The sequence below is a fragment of the Malus sylvestris genome, chromosome 13, assembly GCF_916048215.2.
Source record: "Malus sylvestris chromosome 13, drMalSylv7.2, whole genome shotgun sequence".
NCBI lineage: Eukaryota > Viridiplantae > Streptophyta > Magnoliopsida > Rosales > Rosaceae > Malus > Malus sylvestris.
The window spans coordinates 10,083,190-10,101,202 of record NC_062272.1 but is presented as its reverse complement, the minus strand read 5'-3'; the positions used below and the strand labels follow the sequence as shown (position 1 = coordinate 10,101,202).

Below are 18,013 nucleotides of genomic sequence, written 5' to 3'. Positions count from 1 at the left end.
AGAGTGTGTGAAGCTTTTGAGAATTGTGGTTGCCCTCCATTGATGAAGCTCTTATTGGCACCATAAATTGGTTTTGCTTCACACTGTCTTGATCAAGAGTGTGTGAAGCTTTTGAGAATTGTGGTTGCCCTCCATTGATGAAGCTCTTGTTGGCACCATAAATTGGTTTTGCTTCACACTGTCTTGATCAAGAGTGTGTGAAGCTTTTGAGAATTGTGGTTGAACTCCTTTGATGAAGCTTTTGTTGGCACCATAAATTGATTTTGCTTCACACTGTCTTGATCAAGAATGTGTGAAGCTTTTGAGAATTGTGGTTTTACCCCTTTGATGAAGCTCTTGTTGGCACCATAAATTGGTTTTGCTTCACACTATCTTGATAAAGAGTGTGTGAAGCTTTTGAGAATTGTGGTTGCCCTTCATTGATGAAGCTCTTATTGGCACCATAAATTAGTTTTGCTTCACACTGTCTTAATCAAGAGTGTGTGAAGCTTTTGAGAATTGTGGTTGAACTCCTTTGATGAAGCTCTTGTTGGCACCATAAATTGGTTTTGCTTCACACTGTCTTGATCAAGAATGTGTGAAGCTTTCTACGAGTTATAGTGTTTGCATTGTTACAGAGGGGAAATGTTTGAAGCAGATGCAAGAGGGCTGAATAGCTTGATCTTCGTATGCCATGCACTGAAGTTGTTGTTGGCTTGTAATAAGACTTTGTTGGTGACTATAACTCTTGTTTGGCATAAGTGCTCCCCTAGTTGAGTTGTCAAGCTTGAGGGTTTTTGATTATTTGTGAATGCTAGAAGTTCACATGTACAAGTTGTACCACTCGTTTTCTGGTAGGTGGAATGAATGGTGAGTTGCTTTCATCACTTGGTTGGTGGTACGAAGGTGAGTTCCTTCTTCCCCTGGTTGGTGGCATGAATGGCAAGTTGCCATATGATATTAGAGTACGGGTTGTACATTTCATCACCTGGTTAGTGGCATGAAGAAGAGTACAGGTTGTACATTTCATCACTTGGTTTGTGGCATGAAGATGAGTTCCTTCTTCACCTGGTTGGTGGCATGAGTGGCAAGTTGCCAAATGATATTAGAGTACGGGTTGTACATTTCATCACTTGGTTGGTGGCATGAAGGAGAGTATGGGTTGTACATTTCATCACCTGGTTGGTGGCATGAAGATGAGTTCATTCTTCACATTTCATCACCTGGTTGGTGAGAATAAGAGCAAGGTGTCTAGGCACATTGTAGCAAGTGTCAAATGACACAAAATATGTTGAACCATTTCAAAGCACAGTTGGCTTATGTATGAATGTGTTGGAATGTATGATTGAACGAATATACTGTGAAGCTGTTCGTTTATTTGTATAGTCTTGTTGACATATACTTAGACTTTGTTTCATGTTGGAAGCATTCATGTTGAAGCTTTGAACCCGAGTGTTTCATTGCTAGGAATGTAAGAGGATTAGGATCGAGTTGTCTAAATCATCTCTTTATTGAATTCATGTCAAATAGTCTTCGTTACATAGGATGCCGAACGACTGAAGCTTAACACTTGTACAATGTGAGTTTACTTGTAATAGTACTTCAAGTGATCAGCGTTCTATGGATGGCCAAGGGTCTTGCCATCAGAGCTTCTAAGCTTGTAGGAGCCAGGGCGACTGATGCCAACAACTTCAAACGGTCCATCCTAGTTTGGACTAAGTGTTCCTTCACTCGGGACTCTGTCGCAGAGTAATCTTTTCTTCAATACCCAGTCCCCTACTTTAAAAGAATGAGGTTTAACCCTTGAGTCATAGTAGTTGGAGATGCGCTGCTTGTAGGCGACATTCCTCAAGTGAGCCTGGTTTCTGTGTTCCTCGACTATATCTAAGTTGAGGGTAAGTTGTTTGTCATTTTTGCTTTGCATGTAGTTCTGGACTCGGAACGTTGCTTGCTCAAGCTCAACTGGGACAACTGCCTCTGTACCAAAGGCAAGTGAGAATGGGGTTTCTCCTGTTGATGTCCGATACAAAGTGCGGTATGACCAAATAACTTGGGGTACAAATTTTGGCCAACAACCTTTAGCCTTGTCCAAGCTGGTTTTCAAAGTTCGCTTGATTATTTTGTTGATGGCTTCAACTTGTCCATTAGACTAGGGATGAGCTGGGGAGGCAAAACATAAGTTGATGTTGAACTTAGAGCAGAACATCCTGAACTTATTGTTGTCGAATTGTCGCCCGTTGTCAATGACTATCGCATTGGGAATGCCGAATCTGCAAAGGATGTTCTTCCATACGAAGTCTTATATTTTTGCCTCAGTAATGGTTGACAAGGGTTCTACTATGGCCCACTTTGTGAAGTAGTCAACTGCAACGATTGCATAGCGAACCTTGCCCTTCCCTGCAGGCATTGGGCCGATCAAATCAAGTCCCCATTGGGCGAAGGGCCAAGGGCTGATCATAGAGTTGGTCATTAATGATCAAGTAACAGGTAGCCTTGTATCGAATCTGCTTAGCTTGGACTTTGTCATTTGGAAGGGTGCCATGAGCAAGGAATCTATAAATCGGGGTAATCCAACTATCTCCTTGTTGTAATATGCACACTTCCGCAGTCATGGTGCTTGGTGCTGCTAACAATTCGACCTGAATTTTTCTCCCAATCTTGTCTTCCACCGCTAAGACGAGGCGAGCCAAAACATCTGCATGACTGTTTTCCGCTCAAAGAATTTGGGTGATTTGGTAGTGGAAGTGCTTGAGCAACAATTGTGTTTATGCGAGATATGCTGCCATTGAGCTATCCTTAGCGTCAAAGTTGTTGGTGACCTGGTTAACCACCAATTGGAAGTCACTGAAGATATCAATTCGTTTAACCCCAAGGTGTTTGGCCAAACGTAAGCCTGTTAGGAAGGCTTCATATTCGGCCTCATTGTTCGACGCCTTGAATTTGAAACAAAGAGCATACTCCATCGCCACTTTGTCAGGGGTCGTAAGGACTAGTCCTGTTCCACAATCCTGTTGGTTGGACGAGCCATCAACATATAGACTCCATGCTAGGGCTGTTGGTTATATTTTCTGAGCTTTCAAGGGTAATGAAACCACTTCTTTAAGCGTAGAAACAATGTCAACATGATATGTGAAGTCGGCGATGAAGTCTGCCACTGCTCGGCCCTTCTCATTTGGCTTTGGTTGGTAGGAGATGTCAAACTCATCCAATGTTATCGCCCATTTGATCATTCGCCCGGAAGTGTCAGGACTTTGGAGTATTTGTCGAAGATGATGATTGGTAAGCACGATGATGGAGTGTGCTTGGAAGTAAGGGCGAAGTTTTCGAGCAGACATGACCAATGCTAGAGCCAATTTCTCAATGTTGGAGTATCGTGTCTCCGCATCTTGTAAGGCTTTGCTAACGTAGTAGACAATCCGTTCAACATTACCATCCTTTCGAATAAGAACAGAACTTATTGCTGAAGCCGATACCGACAGATAGATAATAAGAGTGTTACCAACCTTAGGTTTGGAGAGTAAGGGGGCTTTACTCATGTAGTCTTTGAGGTTCTTGAATGCCTCAGCACATTCATCAGTCTATGTAATGTACTTCTTACTTCCCTTAAGTGCTTTGAAGAAATGAACACATCTGTCTGTGGCCTTAGAGATGAACCTAGTTAAGGCTGCCACCTTGCCAGTAAGGCTCTGGATGTCTTTTGAAGTTACCGGTTCCTTCATGTCGAGGATTGCTTTGATCTTCTCGGGGATTAGCCTCAATGCCTCGTTGGCTTATCATGAAGCCTAAGAATTTTCCAGAGCCTACGCCGAAGGCACATTTGTTAGGGTTCAACCTCATTCGATACCTCTTCAGAATGGTGAAAGTTTCAGATAGGTTGGTGATGTGTTGGTCATCATGTTTGCTCTTGACTAGCATATCATCAACGTAAACTTCCATGCTCTTCCCAATCTGCTCAGCGAACATTGAATTGACCAGTCTCTGATAAGTCGCTCCTGCATTCTTTAGGCCGAAGGGCAGGACTTTATAGCAATATAGTCTCATGTCAGTAATGAAGGCTGTGTGTTCTTGGTCTAGAGGGTTCATGAGGATTTGGTTGTATCCTGAGTAAGCATCTATGAAGCTCAGGAGTTCACACCATGCCGTAGAGTCTATAAGTCTGTCTATGAGAAGAAGAGGAAAGCTATCCTTCGGGCATCATTTGTTTAGGTCGGTGTAATCAACACACATTCTCCACAAGACCTTTCGGAGCAGGAGACTTTCCTTGGTCGAATTTTTCTTAACAAGGACAACATTTGCTACCCACGTTGGATAATTGACTTTGCTGATGAAGCCTATGCCTTTGAGTTTTTCAACTTCTGCCTTCATTGCCTCGTACCGTTCAGAGTCATAAGATATTCGCTTCTGTCTCACTGGCTTAATCTTAGCGTCAATACTTAAGCGATGACAGATTATATCGGAAGAGATGCCTGGCATGTCCTCGTATGACCAGGCGAAGACCTCAATGTTCTCTTGCAAAAAAGTGATCAATGCCAACCGAATGGGTGGTGACAATGTGCTACCAATCTTCACCATGCGATCCAGATAATCTTTTGAGATAAAGACCTTTTCCAACTCTTCAACGGGTTGTGCTTACTGGGTGAAAGAGTCATCTCGAAGATCGTCAGGTTGACTGTTGCCACCGTGAAGATCCAAGTTGGCTTCGTCTGGGCTGGTCTTTATGACTTGGTCATGTATAGAAAGGGTTTCCTTGGGCACATGCATGTGTTGTTGCTTGACCGAAGTGTTATAACATGATCGTGCACTAAGTTGATCTCCTCTGATGTAACCATTGCCATAAGGGGTTGGAAATTTCATTAACAACATATGTGTGGATACCATGGCCTTGAGATCATTGATGCCTGTGCGTCCGAATATGACATTGTATGCCGTTGGGCAATCAACCATCAGAAAGTTAGTGGTAATGGTAGCTATGTAAGGGCATGTACCAATGGTGAAAGGTAAGTGTATGTTCCCCAAAGGTTGCACGATATCACCAGAGAAGCTTATCAGAGGGGAAATCGAGCCGTCGAGCAAGTGTTCAGCTACATTAAGTGCCCTGAAAGCTTCAGCAAACATGATATTGACCGAAGCCCTCGTGTCTACCAGGATTCATCGTACTTCAAAGTTGGCTATGTGAGCTTCCACGATCAGTGGGTTGTTGTGAGGTTAGATGATACCTCTTTCTTCCTCAGGGTAGAAACATATTGGATTCCAGTTAGGCTTTTAATACTTACCTCCCATGATGTCTTCCACGTGAAACACTTGGTGGCCAGACCTTAAAGGTCGTTCACTATTTTTCATGGCCCTGTTGGAAGATTTAGATATGGGTGTGCGACCACTTATGGAATATATCACATTTACCTAGCGTTGGTTACGGTTACCCCTTGGAGGGTGAAGGAGGAATTGATCAATTTTTCCTTCACGTGCCAAAACTTCAATATGATCACGAATGGTGATACACTTCTCGCCGTCATGACCGTTATGCTCGTGTAGAAGCAAAATGTGCCCGTGTTCTTCGTGGGCTTGTAATCCGGGTGCCTCGACTTTGGCTTCGGTATCAAGTGTGCTATGCTGGGGTAAATGTCCACGCATATGGCGTTCAAAGGTGTGTATGCCTCATACCTCGGGGTAGGGGCTGTCCTGACACGTGTTTGACCCACTATGTTGACTGCCTGAGGTCGGGGATTATCATGGCGATACCCTTGGTTATCGCGGTAGTGTCCCTTACTCTTTTTACTAAAATGAGACTGGTGAGGATGTAAATCTTTCCTTTTGCCTTGAGATTGATATGTTTGTTGACTTGGCGAAGTATTAAGTAAGGCAGATGAAGGCACCGCTGCCGTTTGGAAGGTCGAGGTCTTCTTATTTGGTTGGATCTGGCTTCCACTCCCTACTTGCTGATAAGGGGTGGTTGTGGGGGGTTTCCCTTGATATGTCATTGCATCGGCGAAGGCATGGTTGTAAGCCTGTGTCATCACCTCAGAGTAAATCTTCCAAGTGTTGGCATTGATTATGTACTTGAAGAAACAATCACGTAGCCCTACCGTGAAGACCTTGAGGGCGGCCTTGTCATCTGCCTCAGCGCAGCGAGAATACTCATGGCTGAAACGACCAGCATACTCTCGTAGTGAATCGTCTGGCTTCTGGCGAATAATGTACAAGTCATCTGCAGAATGCAAGCGATCGGTCTGGAAGATGTGTTGAGAGACAAATAGTTTCCTCAGTTCCTCAAATGAGTCTACTGTCTCAGGTGGAAGACGGTAATACCAGTTTAGAGCTCCGCCAGATAGGGTGGAGGGGAAGAGAAGACATCACTCTTCGTCGATATGCATCTGATATGCCATGGTGGACTCAAAGAGGTTAAGGTGTTCAATTGGGTCCTCCCTTCCAGTATAGAGTTGTAAACCAAGCTTTTGTTTTGTCTTCGCTTGAAGGGAGGTGTCAATGATCCTCCTTATGAGAGGGCCATGCCTGGGTTGGTTCCAGTCAGGTATCTCGGCCTGACGTTCGGCCTTCAACTTGTTTACTTCCTCAAAGAGCTATAGGACAAAGGGGTCTTGAGTGGAGTCATGTACCACTAGGATTTTCTTTCGTAAGTCTCCATCGCTTCTTTGAAGTAGGAAAGTTTGAGCAAAGGTGTGTGATTTTTCCTTGGACTCGCCGTACTGACTTCTAGGGCGAGTCTGTCGGAATACCTCAGAGTCCCCTGTACCTTCATGTTCCTCTAGGACATGCCGTTCCTTCCCTAGATTGGCAGTTGACCTGGGTCGTATGAGGGGACCGAGTTTTTCAGAAACCCTTGGGTCATTGATCTTCGAGCATATGTGGAGGGGATTCTCTCGACGTTGATTTAAGAAGTCTCCGCAATCACGATAAACGACTTTCGATCTTTCCAACCCTTCTGCAAGAAGGTGTCTTCCTCCACTTCTCTTGCTTCGGGTCGAAGCAGCTGGGTTGAGAGAAGTCTCATGTTGATCAATGTTTTGATGATTAGCTCGCTCCTCATCAGGGATACCCATGTCGAAGGAAGATGACCCTCCGTGTTGGGGGGCACCCAGATGATGGTTTATGTCCACAGGGGTAACAAGCTCGCGTGTTTGAGTACGCATAGTTTTGTGGAGCGTCTCAAAAAGCTTCTCATACTGCTTCTGGAAGACCTCATTCTTCATTGCTATTTTGTTGTTTAGAGCTTCTAGCTCATCGACTTTAGCTTGAAGAGTAACCCTCTTTCCTTCCTTCTTTCGTTGTTTTGCACTAGGTGCAAGAAGGGTGTCATTCTGTGTGTTGTGGCTTCCTTCGCTCCCCTGTTGGAGAGGGATGCCTGGTCAAAAGAGAGTGTACGAATGGTGGAAAATAGCTTGACAAAGATGAAGAAAGTGGGAATAAGTGTTGTTCCAAATGTTGATGCACAAAATCAACGAGGACTTTGGTACAACAGAAAGTGTTAAGTTTGTGACCTTCGCTAGATTGCTCCGGTCACTAGTGTGGATAAGTATGTAAATGGATAGAGACAGGGAAGCAAACACAAGATGTACGTGGTTCACCTAAATTGGCTACGTCCACGGAGTAGAGGAGTTCTCATTAATTGTGAAGGGTTTACACAAGTACATGGTGCAAGCTCTCATTTAGTGAATACTAGTAAATGATTTAGTACAAATGACATTAGGAAATATTGTGAGAGAATGATCTCTATTTATAGTAGAGAGTTTCTAGTTTCATTCTGACATTGACACGTGTCATGTTGTGATTGGCTTCTGATGTTGACACATGTTGCGCTATGATTGGCTTATAATGTCGACACGTGTCGCGCTATGATTGGCCTCCTGGTTGGAGGGAAACTCTTCTAGGTCCTTGACGGTATAATGTTGACCGGTGCTCAGTAGTTTCGGGATTGGTCAAGTATGGTACAAACATAATCAATATGAAGCATCAAGTTCTAGTGATCTTCCATCTCAATGTAAGGGTCATTTTCTCAAGACAATGGGTCTTCCTTGTGCTCACATGATGATTAGAGAGATGAATATTGAAGTCTTACAACTAAATGACATACATCCACAATGGAGGATTGATAGAAGATTGTTTGTCAACGATCATCATGTAAGCTTGGATAATGAACGAGATCAAATAAGCGGCATTCTATTGGAGTCCAAAGATAAGTATGAAAAGTTGCCTCTTACTGAAAAAGAGGATACCAAAAGGCAACTTTGTGAATTTCTTGATACTTCTCTTCCATTAACTCTTGAGCCTAATGTTAAACCTCACAAGGTCATCCAATGGGTTCTAAAAATAGAAAAGAATCAAGCTCTACAAAACGCGGTCCTTCAAAGTTTGAAATAGTGGAGAAGGCTTAGAAACATGCTAGACAGGTATGTCATTTTTTTTATTTATCTTTTAATATTGTCTACTATGGTCATGATTATTTATATATATGTATAACTTAATGTTCATTGTTTATAGATGTGAGCAGCATAATGATTTGCCAAAGAAACTTTTTGTTAATAATAGCTTAGATGTATAAAGAACACATGAAGGTACATATATTTTTGTTGATTTTCCCCATAAAAATACTAATCAAGTTTGTAATTTTCTCTCCTTTTCTTGACATGTTTTTATTTTCTTGTAGGTTGGAGTGCATGAGTTTCATATCTTTTTGGTAACATTGACATCTCCTTTTGAACACAAGATTAAAGGTCAAACATAGTGTAGGCAGGATGTGAAAGCTTGTAATGATATCTGATATATTTTTTGGGGCATGAGGCTACTATTATGGGGATTAAAGTATGTGGATTACTTACTAGTATTTTGTACAATTCATGTAACTTATGCATATATACTATATCATTAGGTAATCGTTTTATTTTTATTTATATATTGCTGAAACTTATATGTTTTTTTTTATAATTGGTGTTTTATACTTGTTTTGGGATCTCTCATGTTAGGCAGTAGAACTTAAGAGTTACAAATGGGCATATGTGGTTGAGTGTTTAAAAATAAAAATAAAAGTTTAAAATAAAATAATAATAAGATACCAATTAAGTATTAAAAAATAAAAGAATGTGGGAAAAGTTGTTGAATATCACCACCCGCGATAAAGGAGCAGAAAGAAAACCATTTCTGGGGCCCACAATATCTTATCTCTGATGCGCACAGAAAAAGTAGGTGCTGACGAATGACTTCGCTCCTAGTACATCATCAATACACCCCACCCTCCCTGAGCTCGCCCGGGATCGACGTTTCACCGTTATGCCGCCTTGAATCAAGCTCGACTATGGTGGAGCTCAAGCAGTTGCACTCCCAAGTCATCAGGCTCGGCCTCGCCGCCGACAACGAAGCCATGGGATGTGTCGTCAAGTTTTGCGCCCTCTCCAAAAATGGCGATTTGGGTTATGCCCTCCAGATGTTCGACACAATGCCTCAACCGGATGCATTCATTTACAACACCGTAATGAGAGGCTACTTGCAATGCCAATTGCCGAGAGATTGCATTGTTTTGTACTCACGGATGTTGCAGGACTCTGTCCCTCCCAATCGGTACACGTTCCCTTCCATTGTGCGAGCTTGTTGCGCTGATGGTGCTGTTGGAGAAGGGAAGCAAGTCCATGCCCATGTCGTCAAACTTGGGTTTGGAGATGATGGGTTTTGTCAGAACAATTTGATTCACATGTATGTGAAGTTTCAGTCTTTGGAGGAAGCTAGAAGGGTGTTTGACAAGATTCCCCAGGATGTTGTGTCTTGGACAACTTTGATTACTGGGTACTCCCAATGTGGCTTCATTGATGAGGCTTTTGAAATTTTCGAGTTGATGCCTGAGAAGAATTCTGTTTCTTGGAATGCCATGATTTCCTCTTATGTCCGGAGTGATCGTTTTCACGAGGCGTTTGCTTTGTTCCAAAGAATGCGAGTGGAAAATGTAGAATTGGATAAATTCATGGCAGCTAGTATGCTGTTGGTTTGTACAGGTTTAGGTGCTCTAGAACAAGGGAAGTGGATACATGGATATATTGAGAAAAGCGGGATTGAATTGGACTCGAAACTTGCAACAATGATCATTGACATGTACTGCAAATGTGGTTGCCTGGAGAAGGCTTTTGAAGTTTTTAACGGGTTGCCACATAAAGGGATTTCATCATGGAATTGCATGATTGGTGGGCTAGCAATGCATGGGAAGGGAGAGGCCGCCATTAAGCTTTTCGAGCAGATGCAAAGGGATATGGTAGCACCTGACAACATTACTTTTGTTAATGTTCTTAGTGCATGTGCTCACTCAGGGTTAGTAGAAAAGGGGCAGCAGTACTTCCGCAGCATGGTTGAAGTCCACGGTATTGAGCCCCGAACAGAGCATTTTGGCTGCATGGTTGATCTTCTTGGAAGAGCCGGGAGGCTGGAGGAAGCAAGAAAGCTAATAAACGAGATGCCAATGAGCCCCGATGTAGGTGTATTGGGTGCTCTCCTCGGAGCTTGTAAGATCCATGGAAATGTTGAACTGGGAGAGGAAATAGGGAGGAGGGTAATCAAACTGGAACCAGAAAATAGCGGGCGCTATGTGTTGTTAGCAAATCTATACGCGAATGCGGACAGGTGGGAAGATGTTGCCAATGTGAGAAGATTGATGAATGACAGGGGAGTGAAGAAGGTTCCTGGATTTTCCATGATTGAACTGGAAGGCTCTGTCAATGAATTTATTGCCGGCGGAGGGTCTCATCCTCAGACAAAAGAGATATATTCGAAAGTCGATGAAATGTTGCAATCTATAAGATCTGCAGGATATGTTCCGGACACAGAGGGAGTGTTGCATGATCTTGATGAGGAGGAAAAGAAGAATCCTTTATACTACCACAGTGAGAAACTTGCAATTGCCTTCGGCCTATTGAAGGCCAAACCCGGGGAAACTCTTCGTATATCAAAGAATTTACGAGTCTGCAAAGACTGCCACCGGGCAAGCAAGCTCATCTCGAAGGTTTTCCACCGCGAAATAATCGTGAGGGATAGAAATCGCTTCCACCATTTTAGAAGGGGAGACTGTTCTTGTAAAGATTACTGGTAAATAGGAATGCTGTCTGGTTGTCCAGAAAATACGTGACATCTTGCTTGAGAAAAAACTATATGTATGTATGCCCGGATGTTCATCTAAGTACTGATATACTGATAGAATATATATGTACCTGTATAAATTGCTAACGAATAGTAAAAGCTCTTGGGTGAATTGTTTTGAAAAAAGAAGAAACCATTAGGTACGTTTCATTTACAATTCGTAACCTGAAATATCAAGAATTTGATGGGTTAGGGGTTAAATGTTCTCACACTCATTTTCCCACTCTCACATTTTGACTTGTCAATTCATGACCTACTTATTCTAAGTAAGTAAACACAAGGACGGACCTCTTCAATAGCAAGAGCAGCTCACATACCTCGAAAAATCTCTCTATTGGACCGGATTTGTCCATCCAATAGTTGGTTAAGATAGGGTGTGGCTGCATATCCCTTTTTCTACCCAAAATCATCTACCATTTTGGGTTTTTCCCTCTTTCACGCAAATTCACTCGCTCCATTCAAATTTATCTATCACAACTTCCTTCCTCAATTGTTCTGGCGCCATCTTAACAACCCACACACCACCAAAATTTTATATCTTACCCATCCAAAATAAATAAATTCCTCAATCCTCCACGGTAAACAAATCATGAAATCAAACTAAATTTTCAATAGCTTGCAACACCCATTTTAAGCTTTTCCCCACTTAATTGTCTCATTAGTTTAATCAAATTTGTGGTTTTCTTGACAAAAATTTGATCGCATTTGGGTTGGCGATAGTTTTATGCTTAAAAGTTCATGTCTCCTCTTTGTTAAAAAGTATATAGAGAAATGCTAAGGAGTCTCTATCAATGTAGCATACTTCGGCGTATCAGTTCTATTGTTGAAGATATCAAATGACTGGCCTCTTCTTTTAACTCTATTACTTGGAAGCATATTTTGAGGGAATCTAATTTTGTAGTTGATGCCATCACTTTTTGTGGGCATGGTTTAGATTACTTCCATGTTTGGATTGGCTGTGAGCCTCCAACAGCTACTAGTGCCTTGTTGTTTGACTCTAGGACCCTTGGGTGTTCCTAGGGTTTTTCCATCTCTTAATGTTATTTTGCTTCTCAAAAAAAAAAAAAAAAGTGGGTTATAGACTTTTTGTCACCTTACAATTTAACGTTAATTAGTGTGTCAATATTATAAAATATTATATAAAAAACATAAGGTGACAGGAAGTCCACAAAGAGTCTTACTTTTGAGAGAATTCTTAACATTTCTCAAGTATATATTATGAAAATGCGTACAACGTGTCAGTATTAAAACCCGATTAAGCAAGAAGAAAGATTAGCCTAACTTGTAACCGTTACAAAAGACCTTTGGCGACGATTCAACGAATAATTATCCACTCACTGAGTCAAACTCACACAATTAAATTCTGCAATATAAATATTTGTCTTGAATTTTAAAAGAAAAATAAAACAAATAAAAAGAAAATAAAAACTTTTTGGGGGCAAAAGCCGTGTTATATGCGCCATATTTTAATCTTTTAACATTTTTTTTCTCAAATCAATTATTTGTAGGAAATAGTGAAAAATAAAAAAGAAGATTAATATCTTTACCATAAAGAACAGAAACCCTAAAAATCGGCGGGTCGAGCAATCGAGTCGAACCTATCCCACTCGCGACTCACGATTCCGAACGATCCCGGCTCGTTCTTCCTCCTTCCCCCAAATTTTTAATTTTTCCCACCAATCGGACCGTCAAAAACCCTAATTTTCCATCGATTTCCCCTCCTTCTTACGTATCAATCATCGCCAAATCCGGATTTCTCTCACCCAAATCCAAAAACTTTCAGATTCGTCGAAATTTCTGACCCAGGTACGGAAAATTTGAGCAAGATTTTTACTTTTCAGTTTTCAGAGACATGCATACTAGTTTTTTTGCTGGGTTTAGTGGAATCAGATTATCCCCTCTTCGTATTATTGTGTTAGAAATTTTTAGCCTTGAATTTTTGGTGTTAGAAAATTTAAGCTGTATTTATTGGTGGTTCATTGTAATTTGCATCAAATTTAGTAACTTTTGGTGTGATTATTTTTATGATGATTCTGGTAGCTACCTACGTACAATGTTTGCTTTCTGCCATGATTTAGTAACTACTTCAGTTCTTGACGTTTTTGTTGTTTCAAGTAATTCTCTGCTGCTTCAAATGCTTAGAAAAAAAATTTACTTGGGAAGTTTTGGATTGAGTTTTGAAACCCATTTGTTGCTTGAGAAGCTTTTTTTTATGAACTTTTTTCTGTTGAAATTTTCATTTGAACGGTTAAATGACATTTTAACACCACCTGTTATATGTTCCTAAAACCCGGATGTCTTTTTCCGATGTTGTATCTATGTAGCAAGCACGTTTAAGAATCGTGACAGCTATTTTTTGATGTTATCTGCCTTTACCATCATCATACTCAACGTTATGGATTTCTTGTTTGTGCTTGCTATGCTTTGTTATTAACCTGTATGTTTCCCTTAAGCTAACGCACAAAAATACAACCTTCATTTTCTTAAATCTACAGCAGGTTCCTATTTCCTGTTGCTTGACTGGGACTGCGGTAAACACCAACGTCCTCTTTTACTAGTGTCAATGGACCATGCAACATCGCATGATCAAAGATATTGACTTCTGTTAGTGCTGAGGATACAGTGTGTGAATCAGACAACGGTAGTTTCTTGAATAAATTCTTAAATGGATTGAATTGGTAGCTACAATGCGCTCATCTGGACTTGTTGACCCTGGATGGGACCATGGCGTTGCTCAAGATGAGAGGAAGAAAAAGGTTAAATGCAATTACTGTGGAAAAATAGTTAGTGGTGGAATATACAGATTGAAGCAACATTTAGCCCGAGTTTCTGGAGAAGTTACTTATTGTGATAAAGCTCCAGACGATGTATACTTTCGTATGAAAGAAAATATGAAAGGAAGTCGTTCTCATAAGAAACCTAGGCTTTCCGAAGATATTGGCCAAGCATATCTGAATTTCCAATCCAACGATGACGAAGAAGATGTGCATGTTGGTTATAGAAGCAAAGGAAAGCAGTTGGTGGGTGAGAGGAATTTAGCTATGAAATTGACTCCTCTTCGGTCGTTAGGGTATGTTGATCCTGGGTGGGAACATGGCGTTGCTCAGGATGAGAAAAAGAAAAAGGTGAAATGCAATTATTGCGAGAAAATAGTTAGTGGTGGTATCAATCGGTTTAAACAACATTTAGCTAGAATTCCTGGAGAAGTAGCACCTTGTAAACATGCTCCTGATGATGTCTATGTTAAAATAAAGGAGAATATGAAATGGCATCGTACTGGAAGGAGACAGAGACAACCCGATTCCAAGGACATTTCAAATTTTGATCCTCTGTCAGATAATGAAGGCCAAGACGATGACCAAATGGAAGCTGTTCTGCCACATATGAGCCAGGAAAGCTTCATCGATGGTGATAGGAGATTGGGCCAAAATTTGAGAAATACATTCTTGTCGCTGCCTCCCAGCACTGGTTCTGAACCATTATTTAAAAGATCAAGGCTCGATTCTCTGTTCTTGACAGCTCCTAAGAGTTTTCCACCACAATCTTACAAGCAAGCAAGGGTCAGAACAATGTCAAATAAAATTTCCCACAAGGAAGTTATTTCCGGAATTTGCAAATTCTTTTACCATGCAGGAGTTCCTATACAAGCAGCAGACTCCCTATACTTTCATAAGATGCTGGAATTGGTTGGCCAATATGGGCAGGGTATGGTTGCACCTCCAAGCCAAATAATAACTGGTCGGTTTCTACAAGAGGAAATTGCAACCATTAGAAACTACCTGGCTGAGTATAAGGCATCATGGGCAACCACTGGCTGTTCTATTATGGCCGACAGTTGGAGAGACACAGAGGGTAGAATATTGATAAACTTGTTGGCTTCCGGTCCAAATGGTGTGTACTTTGTTTCTTCAGTTGATGCCACTGAAATTGTTGAAGATGCTTTGAATTTGTTTATGTTGCTGGACAAAGTGGTTGAAGAGATGGGGGAGGAAAATGTAGTTCAGGTATTTGATTTTATTTGGGTTTTATTTGTTTCTCATATAGTTGCCCATCTCGAACTGTCTTATGCTACTAACTTTGCTTTGCGTCTAATCACCAGGTAATCACTCCAAATACTCCTAGTTATAAGGCTGCTGGAAAGATGCTTGAGGAGAAGAGAAAGAATTTATTCTGGACCCCATGCGCCACCAGTTGTATCGATCAAACGCTTGAAGATTTTTTGAGGATAAGATGCGTAGCGGAGTGCATGGAGAAGGGCCAAAAAGTTACAAAGCTCATTTACAACCAAGTTTGGTTGTTAAATTTTATGAAGAGTGATTTCACACAGGGGAAGGAACTTTTGAGATCGTCTATCACCCGGTTTGCTTCTAGCTTTGCTACCTTACAAAGCTTGCTGGACCACAAGACTGGTCTTAAAAGAATGTTTCAATCAAACAAATGGATTTCATCTCAGTGCTCCAAATCATTTGAGGGAAAAGAAGTGGAAAATATTGTCTTAAATGCTGCATTTTGGAAGAAGTTACAGTTTGTTAGGAATTCAGTGGACCCGATAATGCAAATTCTTCAAAAGGTTGAGAATGGTGACCACTTGTCAATGTCATCTATATATAATGACATGTACAGGGCAAAGATTGCAATAAAAACCATTCATGTCCGTAAATATGAACCATTTTGGAGCGTTATAGAGAGTCATTGGAACTCACTGTTCTACCACCCTGTATACGTAGCTGCTTACTACTTAAATCCATCATACAGATATCGACCTGATTTTACAGCGGTAGGAGAAACAATGGCTGCTTGTGTTTTTTATCATGATGTTAAGTTATTTCCTAATCCAGATGGTAATTTGTGTAGCATACTGAGGTGATGCGTGGACTTAACGAATGCATTGTTCGGCTGGAGCCAGACCATTCAAATAGGATTTCTGCATCTATGCAGGTAATAGTTTTTTCGTACTCGATTTCATTATTTGGATCCTGAATGGTTTTATATATTGAGATGGGGTCTTATTATATTTTCCCATTCTGTATCCGAACATCTCAGATTTCTGATTACAATTCTGCTAAAGCTGATTTTGGAACTGAATTGGCAATCAGTACAAGAACAGAGCTTGATCCAGGTATAGCATTAGACTGCCATGCTATATGTTTTAGATTTCCGGTATATGTATGCCCTCTGGGCGTTATTCCATTAGTTGATACATTTCTCCGTTTTTGTTTCTTGTTTCTTATTAGCTGCATGGTGGCAACAACATGGGATAAGTTGCTTAGAGCTGCAGCGTATAGCTGTGCGTATATTGAGTCAGACATGCTCTTCTTTTGGGTGTGAGCATAACTGGAGTATATACGATCAATTGTACAATCCGAGAAGTAATCGTTTGGCCCAAAAAAGGTTAAACGACCTCATCTACGTTCATTACAATTTGCGTCTTAGAGAACAAAAATTACGAAGAAGGCCGGAAAATTCAACCTCCCTTGACAATGTGCTGTTAGAGCGGTTGCTAGATGACTGGATTGTAGATGCTGCGGAAAATGACTTGCTAGACAATGAGGTATTTCAAGTGTAGATTCTATTATCCGGCAGAGTGGCTTGGTTTTGTGCCATTGACACCAAAGGCTTCTTTATAAAACTACACGAAATCTTATGCATTGTCTGAAATCAAGTTCTTTATCATTTCTCTGTTAGGAAGTCCTTTACAACGAAATCGAACAGGTTGATGAATACGAAAATGATCTCGTTGATTACGAATGTGGAATTGCAAATGGAGAGACTAGGAACGGATCCATTGAGCTGGTAACCTTGGCTGATGCAGATGTCAATCCGGCCAATGCTGGCGTTGCCACCGATGATGATGACGAGGAGGAGGAGGGGGCGGAAGGTGAGATGAACTTTTTCCATGATGACTTGAGTGATTAGCAAGTTGTAGACCTTCAACTAACAAAGATGCAATGGTGGTGAGGAAGCTCTGCCTTAGTGGTGTAATATATTCCAGCTTACTTGTTTTGCAAGTTACCTATGGAAGTAAAACAGGGCGTCCTTACATGTAATATTCTTCAACCTTTTTGCTCAAATGTTACTAACTCAACCGCTTTTTGAATCTCCAAAGCCTTTACATTGTCTAATATGATTTTATGTTAGATACACGTAACGGATACAAATATCAGATAAATTTAGAAGAAATAAAAAAGCATTAAACGGTGGATACATAAAAATTTTAAAATTTTAAAATCCTGCAAAATATAGGAGGTTCAAATTATTTTCTAAGAATTCCGAAATTACCAACCAAGTTTCTTCTTTTTTCATTTATTATTTTCCTAAACTTTATCTTAACATTGTGATGTTCTAATATTTTGGTCACTGTAGATCATTTTTGTCCCTTCGTGAAAATTATGTCAATATTCTCATTAAGTGGAGCGGTTAGTTTGATAAAAATATTCTTAAAATGGTTGTCACATAGTTGTTCATATTACAATTTAATGAGGATATTGATTGATTTTTCACAGAATAACCAAAATGATTTATGGTGAACAAACTTAAGGATCACTTCTATCTATTTTCATTGTCAAAGGCCAAAGTAAAGGTCATGTCAATCTCAATAACCATTTTGGCTAAGAAAACCTTTCATCCATAACTGAAATGTCAAATCAACCCAAAGTTACCATTACATTTCCATTCTTTTTAGCCAAAATGATCTTTGAAATTTATATAACTCCTTACTTTAGTCCCTGACTTTTAAAATTGATAGAAGTGGTTCATAAGTTTGTCCACCGTAAATCATTTTGATCATTTTGTGAAAAATTTCCATTAAATAGAAAAGCAAATTGAGGGGTTGATTGGACAAAGATACCCCCAATTTAACGGAGATTGATTGACAATGGATAAACTCAGGACCACTTCTATCGAT

General features: G+C 40.6%; 2 protein-coding genes across 4 annotated transcripts; both read left to right on the top strand.

The window, feature by feature from the left end:
- Window positions 1-9,123: 9,123 nt before the first annotated feature.
- LOC126595668 (pentatricopeptide repeat-containing protein At5g66520-like) lies at window positions 9,124-11,248 on the top strand. The gene has a single exon (XM_050261967.1). The coding sequence runs from the start codon at window positions 9,188-9,190 to the stop codon at window positions 11,060-11,062; it is 1,875 nt and encodes a 624-aa protein (XP_050117924.1). The 5' UTR covers window positions 9,124-9,187; the 3' UTR covers window positions 11,063-11,248.
- A 1,414-nt stretch (window positions 11,249-12,662) lies between these two features.
- Window positions 12,663-17,206, top strand: LOC126597360 (uncharacterized). Of its 3 annotated transcripts, none has more exons than XM_050264147.1 (7): window positions 12,663-12,915; window positions 13,608-15,113; window positions 15,209-15,886; window positions 15,964-16,047; window positions 16,153-16,228; window positions 16,344-16,660; window positions 16,799-17,206. In XM_050264147.1, the coding sequence occupies exons 2-7, from the start codon at window positions 13,797-13,799 to the stop codon at window positions 16,904-16,906; spliced, it is 2,580 nt and encodes an 859-aa protein (XP_050120104.1). In that variant the 5' UTR covers window positions 12,663-12,915; window positions 13,608-13,796; the 3' UTR covers window positions 16,907-17,206. The 3 variants fall into 3 exon arrangements, with proteins under 3 accessions (XP_050120104.1, XP_050120102.1, XP_050120103.1); XM_050264145.1 differs by having other exon boundaries at window positions 12,664-12,915; window positions 16,795-17,206; XM_050264146.1 differs by having other exon boundaries at window positions 12,664-12,915; window positions 13,605-15,113; window positions 16,795-17,206.
- The last annotated feature ends 807 nt before the right edge of the window (window positions 17,207-18,013 follow it).

Coding starts and splice junctions, on each gene's coding strand:
- LOC126597360 (XM_050264145.1), top strand. CDS start 13,797: ATGCGCTCATCTGGACTTGTTGACCCTGGATGGGACCATGGCGTTGCT. Junction 15,114..15,208: donor GGGAGGAAAATGTAGTTCAG/GTATTTGATTTT, acceptor TCTAATCACCAG/GTAATCACTCCAAATACTCC. Junction 16,229..16,343: donor AAGAACAGAGCTTGATCCAG/GTATAGCATTAG, acceptor GTTTCTTATTAG/CTGCATGGTGGCAACAACAT.
- LOC126595668 (XM_050261967.1), top strand. CDS start 9,188: ATGACTTCGCTCCTAGTACATCATCAATACACCCCACCCTCCCTGAGC.